Here is a 21,286-nt window from a genome sequence, read left to right on the forward strand (position 1 = left end):
CGTCATACTTGCGCATGACATTTGGGTCGCCGCGAAAAAAGGTTGAGAAGCACTGCTCTAATTCGTTGAATTAGAAAACTAGAATTATCTAGTTGTCCAAGTCTGGTTGCCACTGTAGGAAATGCATCGTAAATTTTTCTCATTCAGCAGCTTTAACGTCTTTTTCAACATTTTAATGTGTTTTATGGTGCTAACCGAAGACACTACTCAGAGTGAATCGAAACAGTTTATCCTTTTTAGGACGTTTTATTGTGCTTCAGAACCCGTACAGTGTATTTTAAAGAATACCAGTAGAAAACCACATCACTGTATTTTAAAATACAAACGAACACTTGAGGCAAAATGATCTCAAGCTAACACACAGTGACAAATGATCTGCTGTGAAAGATATGGCCACGCCAGCAGAAAAAAGCATCCGATGACAGAACACATTTTGTAGGTAGACTATTTTAGTAGGTACGGAAATGCTATTCAGTGAGTACTGCTTTATATTTAAGTACCCATTTTATTTAGGATAAACAAACGTAGTCCGTTAATTCTCGACAGGACAGACGGACAAAAGAAAACAAAAGTAATGCAACCCGCGGGCTGTAAAACATAAAATACCTTGATGTCTCGACAGCAAAACATGTATTCAAAGAAACAAGACCATTAAAAAAGGCAAATTCGGGTGGCTGCCAGAATAAAGCGACAAAATAATTTAAACAAAAAACAGCACAAAGATATTAAGCGTAAGCTGATTTTAACGAAATCAATGGACAACGACGAAATGAAAAAAATATCGGCGGTTATCTTTGAGTACAGTAAAAGAATGGCGTAAGGCAAATGGCAACATATACGACAGAGCTTAAGCAGAGACAGACGTTTTTTAATACAGTACGCTGTTTCAGTCTACTTTCAGTAAATAAAACTAAAGAAAAAATTAGGCTAAAAAATTACTTGATTTCAGCTGATGTACCGGATATTCTATATTGATTATTATTTATTCCGTTTTTTAACAGGCATAAGGTTTGTTTTTTTTGTTCCGGATGTGTTTCAGTTATTAGCCCGTGTAGTGCGTCGTACGGTAAATATGACAAACATTTGTTTGTTTTAAACTGACTACGGCGACGTGGTAAACTTAAAAATAAAGTATTATTAATTTTAATGTAGAAAATATGTCGTACACTTAAACATGCTTTCGAAAATATTCCGTTTGGCTTAATAAAAAAACAAGAGTAGTTTATACTACAAAAAGTACTTTTAATTTCAAGGTTGAACATATTTTAGTGTAACTTATGATGTCCTATACCTCAATTATGCCAAAATAAAACTGACAATTTATTATAGAAGCTAATCTATGGCGTCCATGTCCGTATAACAGGTAGGTAGTGGCGTGGTTTCCACATTTGAGACCTCGCTTCTTTCTTCTGCCCTTATCGGTTGGTCTTCTACAATAGAAAAAATATAAGCAATTTACTTACCATGCCCAAAAAGAACCTAAAAACAACGTCACACAGTGTAAAATAAAAAAAAAACTGACAATTGAAAAAATGCCAATTGATGTTAAGTTTTTTCGAATTACAAACAGGTTAAATTGAATCTAAGAAACACAGCTAATAAATTAGGTTAAAATCGCTTTGAAAACTACGAAATAATAATCAAAGAAAAAAGGCCTTTGAGAATGAAAGCCTTTATTAAGGATAAAGATTAAAGATTCAGATGTTACCTTCGAAACAACTTTGCCTCTCTGCCACTGCGCTTTGTTCGGAACTTACGGGATCGCCGGTGTGTTGCTCGCCCAGGACATTGCCACGTTCGTCAAATATTTCCTTTTGGTGGCAACATACAACCACTGTTATTATGTAACTGAGCAAGATAAACGCTAAACTCCGACTCATAGAAATCCGAAAGAAAACTTTTCGGCGAACCGGTGTAATAATTCGATAGACATAATCGTTAATCAATATAAAATGTTATCCCATATGCCTTCTTGCCAAATACATTAACCAATAATCATATGTAATAGTGTTTTTAAACGTTTCCAAGGGCCTCCGGACGGTATACTTACATTGTACCGAACAATTGGAACTCCGGTGACGTCATCCTTGGCGTCCGGACTGGGGTCTGTGTTTCTTCTACAAAAGCTGGCAGCCAGCATGTAAGGTTCCAAGTCGAACTTTAGACTTTCCGCTGATAAAACAAAAAAAGCGTAAAACCACCTAACGAAAAACAACAACACAAAGACTACAAAAAGATAGTAACATTTTGGTTATTTTTCATAGTTATAAACGCTTTGTATAGTACAGTGGTTCTCAAACTGGGTTCCGCGAGACAATTTTCTGGGACCGCGAAGCACCTAACAAAAAATCAACACGACGCTCCTGAAGAAAAAATTTTTTGTGCAATAAAATTTTCAGGCAACTTACTTTACGAAACAAAGCTGATTATTATCGCTAGTTGTTCATCACGTTATTGCACGCTTTAAGTTGAATTGTCCATTGTTATAACGTCACAGTGTAGCGTTGTGCTAATGAGAATTACGTTTTTACAGCTAGCTGCACTGTGGGCTGTAGGGCCACGGTTTAAAAACTGTTCGTGATTGCTTTACTCAAATAAAGTGATTCGTTAGAGGTTAACATAACCGTTATTAACCAAGCATATAGCAAAGAAGCAAGTGCACCCGTCCCATTGATACCATTAAAACAACGGGTTGTTTTGTGTTTATTGGGTATCTTTTTAAGGGATCGTGAACAATTAAAAAAAATTGATTTTTTTAAAACGTTTGAGAACCACTGTTATAGTATGAGCAAACTACGCAATGTGTACGCAAAGCAAATTCATCGCAAAAACTCGAAAAAACAGAACAGTAATACGCGTTTTATGTTACCCGGCACAACTTCCATTTCTTCATGTGGCTCAGCTATACTGATGCTGGGATTTGGTAAAGTAGGCGCTTCTTGTGAAATGTAAGGAAGCTCTGCGTAGGTTTATAACAGCATTTTAGTTTGGTATACCTAGTAATCTTATCTTCACAGTTAAATTAGTTTAATGTGAATAACAATCCAGAGATGCCAAGCTGGTTCATTCTGTAATGGTGTTACTTCTTGACCTTTTGCATTGCTTCCTGTTGGTTTTGCTTCTATGGCTTCTCCGTCAGAATCGTCAACTTTTTTCGAGGGACATTGAGTGGCAGGTGATACACCGATCTACAACATACAAATTAACAGTCCGGTTGTTAGCGGCGAGTTAACCTTAGTCGACGGGCTGTGATCAGCAAACACGATCGAAAGTTTTTGTTATGTGCAGGGGCGCCCGCAGAAAATTTTCCAGGGGGGGGCAACCAGGGGCGTAACCAGAAAATCAAAAAGGGGGGTCCTGAATTTTCAACTTAGGGAATTCCCCTATTTTTCGTCTGACGTTAATGAATAATTACGTCATAAAACAGTGACAGTATGACGTCATAGAATGGTTATTGCAAGACGTGATAAAAAAAATAATCAGAAACAGCCAAATATGTCCAGCAAAAGCGACCACGTGCGTCGTCGACAATCCTGTCAGGCGCCAGCTGCGAAATCACGGTGTGCAATCGTTAACTTCAGGCAAAAAAACAAACAAAAAAGAACGTGAAATGTGTGTGAAAAATTGTGGTAGAATCACACATAATTCAACTATCAGCAGCGCAGTTTTCAAGTTCCATGAACAGAACGAGCGTCAAATTACAAGCACGTCTTTTACCACCTGCAATACTAAACGAAGATCGTTTTTTCCGGGTGTTATTATGCCACGATTAGCGCAACATCTGCGCCGAGCTGTGTGCCAAGTCAGCTAAATTACAAGCTGCGGTTGAGGGGAAATAAGTTGTGTCCATTGCACACTTAGAACGTGGTCTTAGAGTATGCTTAAAGAGCATAATTTTCCGTTAACCATCATTACTTAAAAAAGGAGACTTTGAAACGCACACGACAGTCACCATTATACATCCTTTTAAAAATCTACAAATGTCGATGTTACAACAACATCGGATATTAACGCAGAGACCGAACAGCGAGGAACATACTGCGTACAACTCGACGTTTTTCAGCGAGAAAAAAAGAAAGAAGGTTTGACTTAGCGTTGTCAATTGTCGAATACACACTAATCAGTCAACCTAAACAAATAACGAAAGTGAAAAACTTCCAGCGTTTACGGTCGACCAACAAAAGACGAAAAACGGCGTTTTGCACTCCATTTTGGTTTTGTATTAGATTAAGACGCGTGACCCAATTACTTAAAAAGCACGCCGCTTCGAACAGTTTGCTAGACCATGACAAAAACGAACAAAAAACAATAATATCACTTACAAAAAGGGGGTAAGAACTCCCGCCCCCTGGATACGCCACTGGGGGCAATGGATAATGTATAATATATTTAACCTTCATAAGTAATACATATTACACTTATAAATAATACTAATAATCGCATTTAGAAATTCCAGGGGGGGGGGGGGGGGCGTGCGGGCGCCCATGGTTATGTGGCATATTTCTAAAAGTAAAGTACAGAAAGTAAGAGCTTGAAGTGTTAAAACATAGCCACCTGTGCACGCCTTTTGTACATCAACACGTAAGCGGCGTCGCTGACCACTTGCTTGACCGAAGAGAGCTGCCGCACGTGGCTGTCGTCAAACAACCTCCAACCTAAACAAAGTATTTGACTCCACTAAAGCGTTAACCTGAACAATTCATGTACTTGTTGCTTGAAGCATTTGGTACAAAACCTGTTTGGGCAATATAAATTTAAAGCTGATTTTTAACGGTTGATTTGAAATTCTTTATGAATTTGTGTAAAGTTGGTTATGGTAACAGAGATTTCACAAAATTTCCAATCGTTTACACTTTACACATTTAAAAAAATAAATTTTCGTTATGTGTGTCAAAATAACCCCAGGTAAATTTATCAAAGTCGAACCTGTAATAGTGATAAATCGGAACTTCGGTCACGTTTTTGGCACTAAGAGGACACCAGGTCACGAATACAGGACTTCCCGTATTAGATCCAACAATTAGTGTGAAATGTACTTAGATTTAAATGGTAAAATGACGGCCTACCTTTTGTACAGCTAAGTTAACTTCTTCTGGCTGTTACTTTTATGTTTCTACGTACATCAGAAAGCGAGCTTGGAAAAGCCATGTTATTGGATGCCGGCCACAATTTTTTTAAGATTGACGGCGGAGGTAGGAATATCCGGTACACAACAACATTCTATTTCGATGCCGATACCCGATATTTAAACGTAAAGTTTTGCAATTATCCAACGACAAAAGACTTTGTTACTCTGAATAATAAGCAAATATAAATATAACTGAAACGTTAAAGGCACTTTTTAATAGGCTAAAATTTGCTTTACCAAAGAAGTTTAGAAATTAAATTAACATTTCAAGGTAGAAATCGTTACATTGGAACGCAAATCATGACTAAAATTTATATATTAATTAGGAATCGGATTGGACACAATACTCGTCAAGTACAGATATAACGTTTATCGTCAAGTACAGATATAACGTTTATCGTCAAGTACAGATATAACGTTTATCGTCAAGTACAGATATAACGTTTATCGTCAAGTACAGATATAACGTTTATCGTCAAGTACAGATATAACGTTTATCGTCAAGTACAGATATAACGTTTATCGTCAAGTACAGATATAACGTTTATCGTCAAGTACAGATATAACGACCATCAGGTACCGGCGTCGATTCGATATTATCGGACATCCCTAGCGGAGGGTATCGTGTAGGGCGGCCATCGAGCTTTGAAAAGAGACGCTTCCCTTACCGACTTCGCTTTCGATTGAGTCAAGTTCCGCTGGAAGCCGCACGAAGGCGGTGTAGTGGCCGCCGAATATGCCGCCGTGGTGGTTGACGACAGCGTAAAGGTCGTACAGCTGCTGTTGGTCGTTGTTCAGGCAAAACTTGGTCATGTCCAAGCCGCTGTAACACGATTGTATGGTGACAAGGACGTATACTACATAGGTTTACGCAAAACTATATGCAGCCTATTTTTGACTGAAATGCAAATCAAGCAATCGCGCTAATGGTATAAATAACTCAATCGTTTAAATTGAAAAAGTTCTAAATACAAAATAAGCCAATTTTGTGTTTATTGCAGAACTTAATAGGAATTGTCTTTACAAGAAAGTGTAATCACCTTTATTTGGGTTCACTTTTTTTTAAGAGCAAATGTTTGCCAAAAAGAAAGCAGGATATATATATATATATATACTACATTCTTTTCTTAACGTCACAGTATCAAGGTATCCTTAACTACGTCTTAAACATTACCAAAAAAGCTATTGCCGACATTAAATTAGCTCTTACTCGATGGGAAAATCAATAAAGGTATCGATCTTGTCTCTCCAGAACATGTTTTTAAACGAGAATCGCTTGAACTGAAGAATGAGAACGTCGGGAAGTTGCCAGATCGACATTTTTTTCGTCGCCTCCCGGTGTTCCTTGCAGCGTGGACAGTACCTGCGTAATAAAACGGATTTTTGTGGATCTTAAATCACGTACTAATACTTGTGGCCATTGCCTGGCACTAAATATTGTAGGCATGTGTTAACGAGACGTGACACAGTTGTGTATTGTGTAAGGAATAACGAAGCCTTCCAAATGCACCAATTAAATGAAAACTAGATGATTTTATGGGGCGTCTAAGCCAGGGGTGTCCAACATGAGGCACGCGTGCCAAATGTGGCACGCGACCTTTTAAAAAATGGCACGCAATCCCCCCCAAAATACAGCTAATTGTCAAAAAGCTAAATTTGTTATACAGCAAATTGTCATTGTTTATTCACAATAAAAAAAATCACAGAAATTACGACATCAAACAATTACTTCTGATATTATAACATTATACTGTTTTAATTTTTTGTATAAAAGCGCTTTTAATATTAGAAAAAAATAGTTGCTAAACTTAAGCACAGGAAGAAGTTATAAGATAAAAATTGGCACGCCGGCATGTTTGAGTTGGACACCCCTGGTCTAAGCGGTGTATGTCTATGAGCGGTCGCAAACTCAATATGTGGTATAACACCAGTGCTCTAAACAAGTCATTTCAAAATTGCTACACTTACAAAAGTCAGTTTTGTAACAAGACACGGCCAAGTCAAGTCGTTTGCATCAAAATAAATTCTACAACTTTAAAAACAATTTGAAAAGATTGTGGGGGTAAAACTAACCAAATTTTACCAAAAAACATTTCATCAAAACAAGTCAACGTCAAGTAATTGTACGAAAGACTTAAGTCAAGTTAAGTCATTTTTCCAAAATTACTTCGGTTAAGTTTGTTCTTCCACAGAAGTAAGTGAACATTTTCGTAAAAATGTTCAAGATCACTTTACCATGCTTCCTGAGCTGACAGAACTTCAGGTTCGGTGAAAAGATGCAAACACGATTCCAGGTCAGCGGCTTTCGACGTGATTGCGTCACTTTCAGCAGGTGAATCCACAACATACTACAATTAAAGTAACAATTTTTAAAAAGTCAAAATAATTAAAATGCGTCTTTTCATTTTGACTTGAAAGCCTTGACGAATAAATATGAAATCACGCGCAATAGGAATGAATTGCACTTTCTTCATTATTTCCACTTTTAGAAGGGTAAATAGAAACTGACAAAGCTGTAAAAATATGTTCCTTACCGTTTCCTTATTTTCAACTTTTACGAATGAAGTCTGTCTGTTGTTAGTGTCCCATGTAAGGGCGGCCAACTTGTAGTCAGTCAAATCCAACGCTTCATCACCTGAGTAAGTTAAATATATATATTTGTCAAGTATTCTAAGATCAAGGTTGTTGTCACAAAATATTGGGCAAGTAAAAATGAGCAAGACAAAAAAGTTATTTTAATATCCTATTAAGTTTATCTTGTTGCACAAACCTTTTTACTTGTAATTATGATAAACAAATTACCTTGATTTTTTAAGGGTTCAACGGATGTTAGGTCTTGACCTTTCCAGTCAATAGCCGATAAGGACATACATTGATCTGCAATATAATTTTTTTTTAAGAAACCAATGAAAGTAAAAAACAATGTATACAAATGTTACATTTTTCAACCCTCCTATAATATTTCTTTGTTGTTCCACTTAAGATTGCAGGATGTTATAACGGACAGCGTTATAACGGACAGCAACATTATAATAAAGGTCAAACAGCAACTCGAAAAAAGTAGCTATAGCTATAGGTGAAAGCAACACACTTATGCTGTATTTTTAAATCCATACTTAAGTGCTACCAAAGATAGCCTAAACCGAATTAGTTAAACACATATCCCTTACCAGTAACAGATAGATTCTCTTCCAATTCACTGTTGTTGAAATAACTTAGCTGGACGGATCGCCTGAAAGCAAGGCAAATTAGGAAAATGTTTAACTACATATTTTAAAGAATACTAACTGAACTTTAAGGGGTGTCCGGTACGTGTATTATTTCGATAGCGATAACCCATTTTATTCAAAAATTGGGCGATTCGAAACAATACCACATGACGTCATTATTATCAACAAAAAAGCAAATATAATTAACCAAAACGTTTTAAGTACGTTTTTTTATGTAATCAGGACAAAATTTGATTCCGCGATGTTAGGAATTGTATTTCCTGCGAAATTCACCTTTCAGATAGAAACGCTGCATTCGATCGCAAATCATAGCCCAAATAGCTATATCTGTTTAATATCACAGCGGAACGGACACTAGCCTAAAGTATTTTGAAAGTAACCAAGATACAACTTAGGGCTCTGATTCAAAATTATCATACATCTATCAATTACGAAACCATTTAATAAAAACCAAACCATTTAATGTTAGATTTCTTTTTCTATGTAACAAACTAAATTTGTAGCTACTTGTGATCGTTTAGGAAGCGTTTTGGAGCTTTACGGGATTAAAACACTAAAGCAACCAGACAACTAACTTGGCAAGAGTCTTGAGTTGTTGGAAAAGATTCTGGTAGGTCGCCTGTGACTTGGGTATTGACAAGATGAACGGTAAACCAACCAGCTCTGATCTTGTGCAGCAAGATTTGCGGTGGTCAGGCCAGTCGGCTTTCTGACAATCTCTGCAAATCAATAGAAAAACATAATAGGTTTGACTCATTTGACAGTAGAAAGGGTATCCAACGCTTTAAGCACCAAACGCGCATGTTTAAAGTAAAAAGGTAAATAACATATGTATCAAGACACTATTGGTTGGTTCAACTTTAAGTTGCGAAAAGTCTTGAGGATTTTTCTTCTAGTTAACAAAAACACCATGTAATTTACATAAAAACAAAAGCACAACCGGCTTTTACAGTTATATGCGTAAACCTTGTTGAACAAATAACTAAATTGTTTGCAAAGCCCATTTAAGCATTTGGTAGCAATGATGTAAGGTTGGTTGTTGAACTTACTGGTCGCAATATCCAACTGCCAAGCACTTCAGGCATCGCTTTAGCTTCCTATCCGTGGGCGACCTTTTGCAGTACGAACAGCTGATTGCTAGACTTGGCACCGTCTTTCGCTGCATTACAGCAATCTCGAACACCGGTTCACCATTCGTTTCCTTACTTTTAAACTGCTCTTGTCTTAAACAAACAGAGTTGAATCTTTAAATTTGTTTAACAGCTGAAATTGTTGAGTAAAGATAGATTGCAATGATCCACGTTAACGTACAACAAACTGCAAGATATTTTTTGATTCGTGGGAACAGTTAAATAAAATCTTACTCACATAAAAATAATATCATTTGATTGAATTTCACGAAGGGGAGAACTTGGAATGTAAAAGCGATGAATCCGGTTCTTGAAAACTTCAAACATTTGTAGCTAAATAACAGTAAAAAGTTTTAATGTAAATGACACAAAACAACCTCTTATTTGCCGAGCAGATGATAGGTACAAAAATTAAACTGGTTAAAAAATCCGAAATTATACTAATTTACACCTTTGTTTTGAAAATCTGTGTTTTATTAGTTAGGCAAAATTTTTTAGGTCAATATATCAGAAGGCCTTAAACTTAGAATGATGAAAAAATACTTGGACCACTGGCGAAGTAATACCAGTTGCAATAAGAGTGACGGTCCGGGTTCGGCCGAAGGTCGTGAGTTCGAACATCGCCGCGGGCTAGTTGTTTTTTCTAGACTAGTCTTGCTTGCACTACAAACCCGATCAGGCCGACTGATTTCGGTAAGCCTTACTGGAGGCACCATGTGTAGTATTCTATGTGTGCCGTTATCGTTGCAGTCAGTATGAATTTAGAAAGGCTTGATCACAGGAAACATTGTGTATACGAATGTTTTAGTTGCTGATACGGGCTGTTCATCTCCTTTAAATACGGTTGTATGCACGAACAGGGTGCAGCAGGAAATGGTGCTATTACGGTTGTTACTCGACTCGCTCCCTTTTGAGCCTGCGTAGCTCAGTTGGTAGAGCGACGGTCCCGGTGTCACCGGAGGTCATCAGTTCGAACCTCACCACAGGAAAGTTTTTCTAGCCTGAGCTTGCTTGCATAAAAATCTTGATTAGGCCGACTGTTACCTGGGGAGTGATCTCAAGCCAAAACTAGTTTTCCTGACCTACTAAAGGTCCTAATTAATTATTCCGCAACAATTTATGTTTAACTTCAACGACTGAAGGCCGGTCAATCATTTCGTTTAATAGCTTACAAAACACTCTTGCGAATTCCAATGAGAAGTTGGCCAAACGCATCGAACGTTGTAAAACGTACTACGTATTCGATATTTAGATGCACACAAAAACGGTCTTGTGGAGTGGGAAGTAGTTGTTTTACTGAGCACCTGATTTGTATTATCAATTACATTTTTCTTGAGGATATTTTGGGCTGTACATAATAAAAACTCACTGAATAATAATAACCGATCAAAGTATGGATAAAAAACCTACCAGCAATATGCCAAGATCAAGTCAATATAGCTTACTTCTTGCTGGCTACATTGCTTTCTGTCCATTGATATATCTTTTCATTTTAAAAATAAGATTATGATTTGCTTACTTTATGCGGTTATAAGAGAACAATTCTTATTTTTTCGGAACAAATAATTAAACGACTAATAAAAAAGGCACTCTTTTAGAATGTTTATTCATGGTATTACCGCAGCTCTATGATTTGAACTGTCACAGAAAAATAAATCTTTTTTAATTTGAATTCAAGGAATTTTAATTCGAATTCCGTGCACGTGTCAATTTTATTCAAAACGCATTAATTTTAATCTAAGCAATCAAGCCGAGGTCTTTATTCCCTACTGCATATTATGTTGCAGCATGTCAGATTGGGTTTGCTCAAACCGGGTGTTATGGCCGATGACAAAAAAAGTATGGTGGAAATTTAACATGCAACCAAAAAGCAAGTATTATATCTATGAAATGACTCGACTAAACACTATACTCGGATAACTGCGATACACTTTGCTAACAACATTAAGGCCCGTTTACACTACAGCTGCACTGGGCTGCGCTGGGCGTAATTTACATTTAAATTCTATTGTGGCGAGCGTTTCACGCTTTGCTAAACTCAAGCCCCGTGCAGCTAGCTTAAAAATACGCTTTGGAGCGATTTCCACGCTTTGCTAAACTCAAGCCCAGTGCAGCTATAGAAAAACATTACGTTTTGTCGCGATTTTTACGCCCAGCGCAGCTCACTGCAGCTGTAGTGAAAACAATTCCACGCCCAGTGCAGCTCAGCTCCGCTCAGTGCAGCTGTAGTGTAAACGGGCCTTTACACATACTAACAAAAATGATCCCATATCAGAGCTTTCACCCGCTTGTCTTTGGCTCGCAACACCATTTTTTTGCATCTTGCGTTACATTCTTCCTAAAAATCTCGGCAAATTTTGCAGATAACACACTTACTCTGTCTGCTGAGGTGTCCATTTGCTCGGCAACAATTTGTAAGATTTCAATTACCCTTCCGTTTTCCTTTGAGACTGCAACAGGAACCTTTAAAAGTAAAACAAATACCTATTATTCAAGTACCACACGAAAAACTTAAAACATAAAACAACCTATTTGGCAGCCTCCATTCATTACAAGAAAAACTGTTAAGGCATTTTTATGAAGAGATTTTCTCGTGCAAAAAATCCAAAAACACAACCATTTTCTTTTTATTCTTTTTTCAAATCGGCAGTAATTTTCTAAGAACTTTACCAATGGAAGTTAGGCCTGTTATGCTATGTAGTTTATTCTGCTACAGCCAGCAGCACAGTTAATTAAAATTAATTGAAACAATTACCTTGACTGGAGGCTTTTCAATGTCTTTAGAGTGAAAATAAACATGGAGTCGACGTTTTTCTTTCGGCAACGGGACAGGAAGAAACAAAAATGGATCAAACTTGGTTGAACTCTGGCAACAAAAATTTCATTAAATCAAAATACAAAACAAAACAAAACACAAGAATCTCTGTTTACAAAAGGAAACGTGTTTTATGGTGTTCTTTATTTGCTTTACAAGATTTGTGTAAGGATACCTTGCCACAGGTTGGACAATCCAGCTTGGACTTGAACATTCCGTGTAACAAATCGACAATGAACGAGTCGTTCCGTGATTTGTGCAAACTCCAGCTCTCTGCAGCAACCTCTGGCTCAGGACGACTGTCATCATCATTTACCTACAATACATCGCTGGTCAATTTCTCGACTTATCCAAAAACAGTCAAGTTTTGAGCAAAACTAACACGTTAGGTCAAATTTGCCAAAATCGTGTGCGATAAGGACTTACCAGTCCGGTATTGAAAAGGTTTGGTTAGCCATTAAGAATTTTGGAAGTTTCTACATTCAGGGTTGGGATTTTTCACTCGTCCGCTCGCCAATATGACTGCAGCGAGTGTGATTTAACACCAATTAGACAAGTCAGAAAAAAAAAGTTTTTTGTTGTTGTTGCTGTTTTCAGACCTATTGGAGGTCTTTATTAGTTGATCCCTGACAAATTATGCTCAACTTCAACGACTCAAGATTAATTATTATTTCGCATGAGCATGACCGATAAAAATCCGACTCTACAGCCTGTATTTTACGCCCTTACAAAACTAAAATAAGTTGAATACTAAGTAATTCACTCATAGGGGTGTCATACAATTCACCCTCCCAAAATAAATGTTGGAGAAAAATTGCCATCATTTGCTATTGCCTTTTTACAATTTACAGTTTACTGCCTTATTAGTTTTGAAATTTGGTAATGCGCATACGAACGTCGGACTCGGGACTCGGGAAGTTTCACGTAGTGAGTCCGACTCCTGCAAAACCAACCGACTCCATCTAGTCCCGAGTCTGATCCGACTGCGCAGCCCTCCTGCAAAACCAACTGACTCAATCGAGTCCCGAGTCTGACTCCGACTGCGCAGCCCTCCTGCAAAACCAACCGACTCCATCGAGTCCCGAGTCTGACTCCGACTGCGCAGCCCTGATCGAAAGTATAAAACGGCCCTATTAAATTACAGTTTTGCTAACTTGAACGATAAAAAGTTATCCCCACAATTTTTTATACATATGCTATATAGACGACACAGGCTAGCAATAGGGGACTCACACTTAGTTTTTGCGCGAATTCATGTTTGTTTGTTTGTTTTTTCAAATAGCGGTTGTATTGTGTGTCGTCACACCTTTTCAAAAACACGACTAACGCAATGTTTAATTTTTACACTTAGGGAGACATTTTTACGTGATTTTACGATTCAAATATGTTTGTCTGCGCCGTTGTAGAAAGATGAAAACCACTGCTCTAAAATATGTTCAGTATAATGTTAATAATAAGTAGACGAACAATTTGTACTTAATCTGATGTTTTACGTGGTTTCTGTGCAACTATACAGTTCTGGGATTAATGGCCCTCACAAATTGTTTACCAAATATATTGATTAGTCATATAACCATTATACCAAACAAATGCCTTAGGTTTCCTTTAAATTTGATTGTCCCTTATAAAGCCAATGTTATAACAATCATATGTCTTAATCTACATTCAGTCCTCACGTAACCATACAATTGTACAATGTAAATTTAGGACATTTGACATATTTTAAACTGAAGTGTAATATTTTTAAAAATACCATAATCAATAATAGATGGAAATCAAAGTTTTACAAGAAAACTATAATAAATATTTTCTCAAGCTTTTAAAATAACCTCAAAGCAGGGTTTATTCTTTACTCTGTTCACATCCTCATGGAGAATATCCAACAAAAATGCCATGAATTCTTGAGCATCGTGTTGCATACAATCTGTGAACCTAGGTTCTTTGTGGCCAACAGTTTGCTGTAAAACATACCGACATTGTAAACTCATTGCACATGAAATATAAAAAAAAATCATAAGAGAGAAGAAAATATGAAAGTCTTTGTACACAAACATTGCCATTTCTAATAATACATTCAAATCAAAATTTATCTTTAAGAACTTAAAATTATGTTAAAAACAAAACCTTAAAATGATATTTTAAATAATATGATTGTTTTGCCTATTTAAACAGCACATATTCGTTTTACCAAAAAATGTTTAGGAGAGTAGGAGGTCCTTGTACCAGACCAAAGTTCCTTTAAAAGATGATAAAATGCTTCAGCCATTTCTCCTTTCATTCCCAATGGATTACCAGTGTTGATGTCTTTTTCATAAAAACCCTCTGTTAAGAGAAAATATCCACCATAATTAGGAAACAGAAATGTCAATTAGGATTTTTAGTACTAAAGGTCATTAAGTTAAAAAAACTGCAGTTAAATTGCAAAACAAATACTTGCTTATCTTACATTTATTTCATTTACAGTCATATCTACTTAAATATTAATTTTGCATTGCCAATGCCCAATGTATGTAACATCCAAACTAGAATCATTTATTAGGTAGCAGCTCTTTGTTACAAAACAGTTTTTCGAAAATGTTAAACTAGATTAACTGTCAGAATTACCGAGAAAATATTTCCTTAGTTCCCTTGTATTCGCAAGTGCTTGTAGAACACTGTTCATAAAACACGTGTTGCCCATGTTATTCAAACCTGAAAATCAGATAGATTGGTGACATATAAAAGTACTGGTACTAGAAAAGTACTGGTACTGGAATATCCGGTAAAATAATATTAGTTAGTCGTTGTTCATGTTTCACAATAAATTGGCTTTAACGGATGATGAGTTCTATAAAATATTAAACCAAAAAAATTAAACCCAATGTTTTTCATGTAACCAAGCAAACCATACACCTTTCAATAATCTGGCAGCAAAATAGGATTCAACTATTGTTTTGATAAATTTTTGGCTAACCATGAAAATATCTATTAGAAAACATTAACCTCATTCTTTTTTCAAAATAACATGATATTTGATATTTAAAGAAAATCGATATTTAAAGAAATGGGTTTTACCATAAGTTTTTGGTGCTATTAGTAATGTTTTATCTGTGTTTTTTTGGGTGAATCATATTGTACACAATCAATCTGTTTCAGACATAAGTTAGTTAGGAAAGTTTAAACGTAAAATTAATATTCTAATACTCTGAACTTGCAACTGTATTTTAATAAATATAAGACAGATTTAATTTTATATTAGACATTTAGCGATAGCTATCAAATTGTAAAGCAGTTTGGGTTTACTATTGTTGGCCAGTTCTTTTGTCATAACTTCACACAAAAACCTGCTACGCACTGATGTACTTGCTTAAAAATGTGGATTTTTAATCATTACTTAGTGAGTGGGCGTAGAAAATGCGATTTTCCATTAGTGAGAAACCATAGGTATGTTTAAGTTCAACACTTCAAAGTTATAAATGCAAACAGCAGTCTTCCAGTTAAGTAGTGCTGGTCTGAGAAGATAAGTATCAAACCTGTATAGCCCACACTGTGTGTTGAAATCCCTATGACAGGTGACCTACTGCGGAGACACTTAGTTGAAGTGCTCGGGATGTCATTCTCATCATCGCTGCTTACATTTACGTCTTTTTCTATGAGGAAAATAGAATATTTTAATTATCGCAACAATGTTCTATTCTAGTTGAACCACTTGAGCACAATAAACTCGGGTAAATTGAATGCTCAAGTAGGGCGATTATTTTTTTACCAAAAAATGAGAAATTTTGACCTAAAAAATTGAAATTTTGACCTAAAAATATATTTTTTCATTGACAAATTTTTGACCTAAAAAAAATACATTGATTTATACACCATATTGTTGTTTGAAGTACTGCATTAGTGTATTGGCGTCGTCAACCACACGTTTTTGATGTTTTACTGGCTACAGGTTGAACACAAATTAGTTTTTAGGGGGTTTATGCAAAACAAGACGCTGGTTATTTTAGAAAAATGTTGTGTAAAACAGTTGAAATACTAGGTAAAAATAATTGCAGAAATTAACAAAGACTGAGCACATTATCGAAAAATGGTAAAATTGCAAATCATATGCGAAGACAGCAAATATTCATTTGTCCAAATCAGAGATAAACAACTATATAAAGCAAAAACGAAATTTGGGTGGAGCCTTATGCGATAAACTAGGCCTGGGTGGTTAATTCTGCAAGTTCGCGTATACTGAATATTGCTCGGACAATAAAGACATAATACAGTTAAAATGTCGTTCAGTATAATTTAAAACTAAATCTGCTAAATAAAAATTTACGATTTTAAAAACACATAAAAGCGTTTTAAGAATATTGGTTAAAAAAGCATGGATTGTCTCATGTTTTAGTTTGGGTGTATGAATGACAAGTAACCACAATTACACACAAATTGGCAAGAAATGGTCAAGCTGATTTTGGTTGTGTCATTCAAATATTTTTCTAAAAATTTTGTTTTATATAAGAACCCATAGATGTTGGAGCTAGACTTCTAGTGGTACTCACGATTCATTCGTAAAAAAGGGCACAGGGCTAGAAAACAAATGGGTGTGGTAGTATATTAGGACCTGATAAAAACCTAGTAACATGAATTATTGTGATAAACTGCCACAGCAATAATACCTGAAACTTTACCTGGAGGGCAGGGCAAAACTTTCTTCCATATGGAATCATTATTTGCAGACGAATTTGCACATTCTAGTAAGAAATCATAAAGGAAACAATGAATATAGAAAAAATATTGTTTAAGGCCCAAACGAACAGTCATAATAAGTTTCCTATAAGCATAAATTTAAAGAAAGTAAAGGATAGGCAGTACATATATAGTGTGAAATATAGGCATAACAAAATTACCTTTTTGCTGAAACAGAGTTTTCCACTTAATAGGTTTGACCTTTGTAATATTAATTACCAAAGTTTTCGCTGTAGTATGATGTGAACACTTTTGTGGTACTATGACGTCACTAAACAAAATTTAAGGGATATTTCGTTAAATGTTTTGTGTCAACACAAACAAAAACACCTGCATTTAACTGCTGATAAAAACACACTTCTAATACAAAATTTACAAAACATTTTTGTAAAGATTTACAAAAAATACTATTTCAACATAAAACATTGCACAAAAAGGTAAGTAGCTTAGTTAAAATCTCAAAAAAAAAAATGGAATTCAACTCACAATAAATCAATATTCCAATGAAACATTGTTTCTGATGTTGTTCCATATTTTCGATTAAAGCTTTCCTGGCTAGAAAATAAGTGAAAATTTAAACCAGTTTTGATGCAGCACCAAAGTGTTTTTTTGTTTTTTTTATGTGACAGAAAGCTGTTTTAAAGTATCTAATGTATACAAAGGGAAACAAAACAACACAAAATTAAGCCACTTCGCATATTTATAAATAAGTAATGTCAAGCAAAATACCAGATTTTGCACAAGTACATATGCAGAGACATACCTCAACTGACCCACGTTCGCACAACAACTTAGATAATCTACTGATTCATATCTAATAATTATGCTTGCTATTTTATCGCCAATCTTGTTTAAGCTTTGTTTTGAAAATATATATATTATTTTATTTCTTAAAATGTAATGCTGGACAAACAGAAGCTGGGCCTGCTGTCAGCCATAGTGTTCTTACCATGTTTTGAACTTGATTTCCATTCCCGTATCTCTGTATATAACTGTTACCTTCCAAGGATCCAATTGTGCAACATAAATTGTTAAAACAAGACGAGTACCATTCTGAAAGTAGAGGAATAGTTTTTTTTTATTAAACTGGTGCATAGTTTATATCAAACTAAATACCTTTCCTAATTAATGCTTTACCAAGTTTTTTTTTAAATAAAAAAGTCCATTAAAAGTTAAAACAGTAATGATACATTTATTAAAACAGGACTAAAACATCTACTTCAAAAGAATTGAAGTACATACCGTTTCATACCAATCATGTTTAATAGTAGTCAAATTGTAGCAAGGGTCCACTTCTTCACAGTTGTTTTGGCTGTATTCCTGATTGATTCTTTCATGAGCTAGAAAAAAAAGCTATTTTATCCTTTATTTTTTTAATAATTGTTTATGTGGTGAAAAAAAAATACAATGCATATTGGGGACTTGGTATATCATTTACGGTAGTGGTTCTCAAAGTTATAGTTTGGTCAACCCATGTTGCTTTTTTTTGCTTTCTTTTCGTTCACACCTTTTGTTGGGGGCTGTCTTTTAATATATATTTAAAACAGGAAAAATTTAGAAAATAACTTTAAAATACATTAACTGAAGATGATACAAGCTCGTATCGAAACGTCTTAATCAAGATGATGTCGATCTACTCAACCTTTTTGGAAAATTTAATATAAAGCAACTTTAAAATAGTTAGTATAAAACTTTAATCAGTGTCCATATACCTGAATGAAATAAATTGTTATTACGTTTAATCATTTAAAAATATATACACAGTTACTAAAAACTTGCCAATAACCCAGGTAGACTGTGGGTCCTAGTTTGAGGACCCACGATTTAAAGAAACATCACAATTTTTAGGTAAAAACCTGCCAAAATTAGTACAAAACAACCATACTTTAGTTCTGGAACATGCCTACATGTCAATTCCTAGCATCTAAGAAAGGGATAAATCAAGTATTTAGGAACTATGGCATACAACACAAACAATTTCCTAGCATGCATGTCAATTCCTAGCATCTAAGAAAAGGACAAATCAAGTGTTCAGGAACTATGGCATACAACACAAACAATTTCAATAAACCTGAACTGGAAGGTTTGTTTGAAGATGTAGCAACGCCATTTAATGGCCGATTCCCACCTTTAAGAATACCATTAGTAACAAGCGTGCCACTTGAAACTGTCACACTGGCAACCTTGTCACCTGAGGATGTGACACTGTCAACTGCTTTGGGGGACAGACTGTCACCACTTGGATCTTCCTGAGAATTTTCGTCACCACAAGACTAAAAGGATTACAAATGCATAATGTTGATTATCTTGGTAGAACAATTTTACCCAGTTGATTTAAAAAAAAATTTAAAAAAATATTTCAATGAGATATTATTTTTCTCAATCGAGCAAGGGATTGTCAACCAAACATACTAAAAAGAATGTGCATCAGGTACGAAAATGTAAAAAAGATCACAAACAAATTTCATGCTACTTTATCCCCTTACATAATTGCATGCAATAAATTAGCTTAGTCAGATAATACCAGTGGTTTCCAAGGAGTACCACAGCATGCTGCAGCTTATAGTGTTTATGCCAAGCCAAATAAGTTTCTAATTGTTGCTCTATTGGTAGATTGTCAATAAAATTGTTTGTGTACTATTAAACTCTGATAAACGAAAAACAATTTCTTCAATTTGTGCTCAATTTGTATTTAAAGAAATTATTTTAATGCGATTTTTGAAATTTAGTAAATGACATAGTGAAATAGGTAATAAATCTAACTATTCATCTTTCATGGAAATTGAACTACAGGATGGACGATACAGTAAAGACATCTTGTTTAAATAAAATTAACTGGACAGTTTAGTTCCCCCACAATCTGATGTCCAAAAACGAAGAACAAAGCTACATGAATTTTTCCTACCTTGTCATTTAATCCATTTGTTTTCAAATCCTTCTCTAGTGAGGGATCGTGGTTAATATTGTGTTTATATTGTTTCTTTCGATTTGCTGTGATATGTTGTTTTTTGACATCATCTTTCTAGATGCATATATACAACAATAAAATATGTTGACTAAAAGCATGTATATATGAAAATATCACTAGCATAGTGACACACACCTTCAAGGCAGTCCAGTGAATTGTTGGATCTTTTTTATTCAAAATTAAAACAAGCTGGTTTTCGCTTTGTTGCTTGTTGCAGGAATCTGGATTGATTTCGGCAAAACATATCCAGCCTTTTGGTTTAGTACCTAAACACAAATAAACATGTAATGTACAGAGCTATAGATATTTACAACAAGAGATAAACCTTTTCGGTTTTTCTGAAGCACATCGGATGCAAACAAAGTTATTTTATAAATTATATGGACTTATTTATTTTAAACAAAAAACATGTGAGAAGCGTACAACTACCGGTACCTGGAAATGTTAGTTGGCAAGTGCTGTGGGTTAGTTGTACTGAGACATGGTTGAAATTGAATGAAGGGTTGGTACGTTTGAACACAACATAAACATTGGAACCCTTTTGAGACCAACTTGTGGTAAATAAAGCTGTAAGAAATTATAAGCTTTAACATTAGATGGAATCTATGGCATTCACAAATTATTGAATGCATTCATGAGCTACATAGCCTGCTTGAAGTGTGGCAGATCAAAACAAAAACTTTTTGTCTGGCTATTGATGCGGGAATCACCATTCTGTTAATGAGAGATTTAAAAAAAAATAGGACTACTCGGCTACAGTCAGTCTGCACTTTTCAATACCTTATACCAAATTTTTGTGTTTGCAGCCCCAACTCTTTAGGTGTGCAATCCGGATTTATGCAAACCAGTTTTTGAAAAAACTCCTTTTTTAAATATTTATTTTTGCAAACAAATTAAAAACATATTAGGTTGTGGCAGAATACATACTGGGACAACATAATGCACTAATATTTAATAAAAAATCCAGCTAATTGCTTTAAAAATCGTATTTAATTAATTAATTTAACAAGCGTTAACTATTTTTTACATAATGTTTTAGCATATATTTCTGGGACAAAGTTTTTGAAATTCTAAATAATTCTTACTTACCCATTACGAAGATTTATCTATATGTAATAATCACATTTATTTTTGGAAAAGAAGAACAAATTTGTTTACAATTCAAAGTATTATTAACGGGTAACTAATCATAAAACACTTCGTCAGACTTTGTTATGATGGCACTATAGAAGTCACATGTGATACAGCATGTTAGCCATTTTGTGTCTACGTTGCTCTATGAAGTTTATGTGGATTATTATTATT

At 35.1% G+C, this 21,286-nt stretch overlaps 1 protein-coding gene across 2 annotated transcripts; it reads right to left on the minus strand.

Moving 5' to 3' along the window:
• Positions 1 to 223: 223 nt before the first annotated feature.
• On the minus strand, positions 224 to 21,195 carry LOC146163801 (ubiquitin carboxyl-terminal hydrolase 19-like). Of its 2 annotated transcripts, none has more exons than XM_083381438.1 (32): positions 21,071 to 21,195; positions 20,417 to 20,548; positions 20,117 to 20,247; positions 19,919 to 20,035; positions 19,085 to 19,286; positions 18,256 to 18,353; positions 17,963 to 18,066; positions 17,500 to 17,568; positions 17,175 to 17,284; positions 16,956 to 17,018; positions 15,816 to 15,932; positions 14,908 to 14,994; positions 14,492 to 14,625; positions 14,133 to 14,261; positions 12,479 to 12,619; positions 12,244 to 12,354; positions 11,865 to 11,951; positions 9,727 to 9,821; positions 9,408 to 9,581; positions 8,934 to 9,077; positions 8,299 to 8,360; positions 7,931 to 8,005; positions 7,663 to 7,763; positions 7,364 to 7,476; positions 6,339 to 6,491; positions 5,797 to 5,951; positions 4,555 to 4,655; positions 3,092 to 3,188; positions 2,870 to 2,959; positions 2,051 to 2,172; positions 1,709 to 1,811; positions 224 to 1,430 (listed from the first exon to the last, which is right to left on the minus strand). In XM_083381438.1, the coding sequence occupies exons 1-32, from the start codon at positions 21,072 to 21,074 to the stop codon at positions 1,333 to 1,335; spliced, it is 3,519 nt and encodes a 1,172-aa protein (XP_083237564.1). In that variant the 5' UTR covers positions 21,075 to 21,195; the 3' UTR covers positions 224 to 1,332. The 2 variants fall into 2 exon arrangements, with proteins under 2 accessions (XP_083237564.1, XP_083237563.1); XM_083381437.1 differs by having other exon boundaries at positions 16,944 to 17,018.
• Positions 21,196 to 21,286: the final 91 nt, after the last annotated feature.

This window comes from Ascidiella aspersa, chromosome 2, assembly GCF_963924565.1.
Source record: "Ascidiella aspersa chromosome 2, kaAscAspe10.2, whole genome shotgun sequence".
Lineage (NCBI taxonomy): Eukaryota > Metazoa > Chordata > Ascidiacea > Phlebobranchia > Ascidiidae > Ascidiella > Ascidiella aspersa.

What these genes read in the sequence shown, in the direction of transcription:
- LOC146163801 (XM_083381437.1), bottom strand. An exon ending in CAACTCAAGACTCTTGCCAA is followed by an intron (nt 8,361 to 8,933) that starts GTTAGTTGTCTG and finishes CCTTGCTTTCAG; the next exon opens with GCGATCCGTCCAGCTAAGTT. An exon ending in TGTACAAAAGGCGTGCACAG is followed by an intron (nt 3,189 to 4,554) that starts GTGGCTATGTTT and finishes TGTATGTTGTAG; the next exon opens with ATCGGTGTATCACCTGCCAC.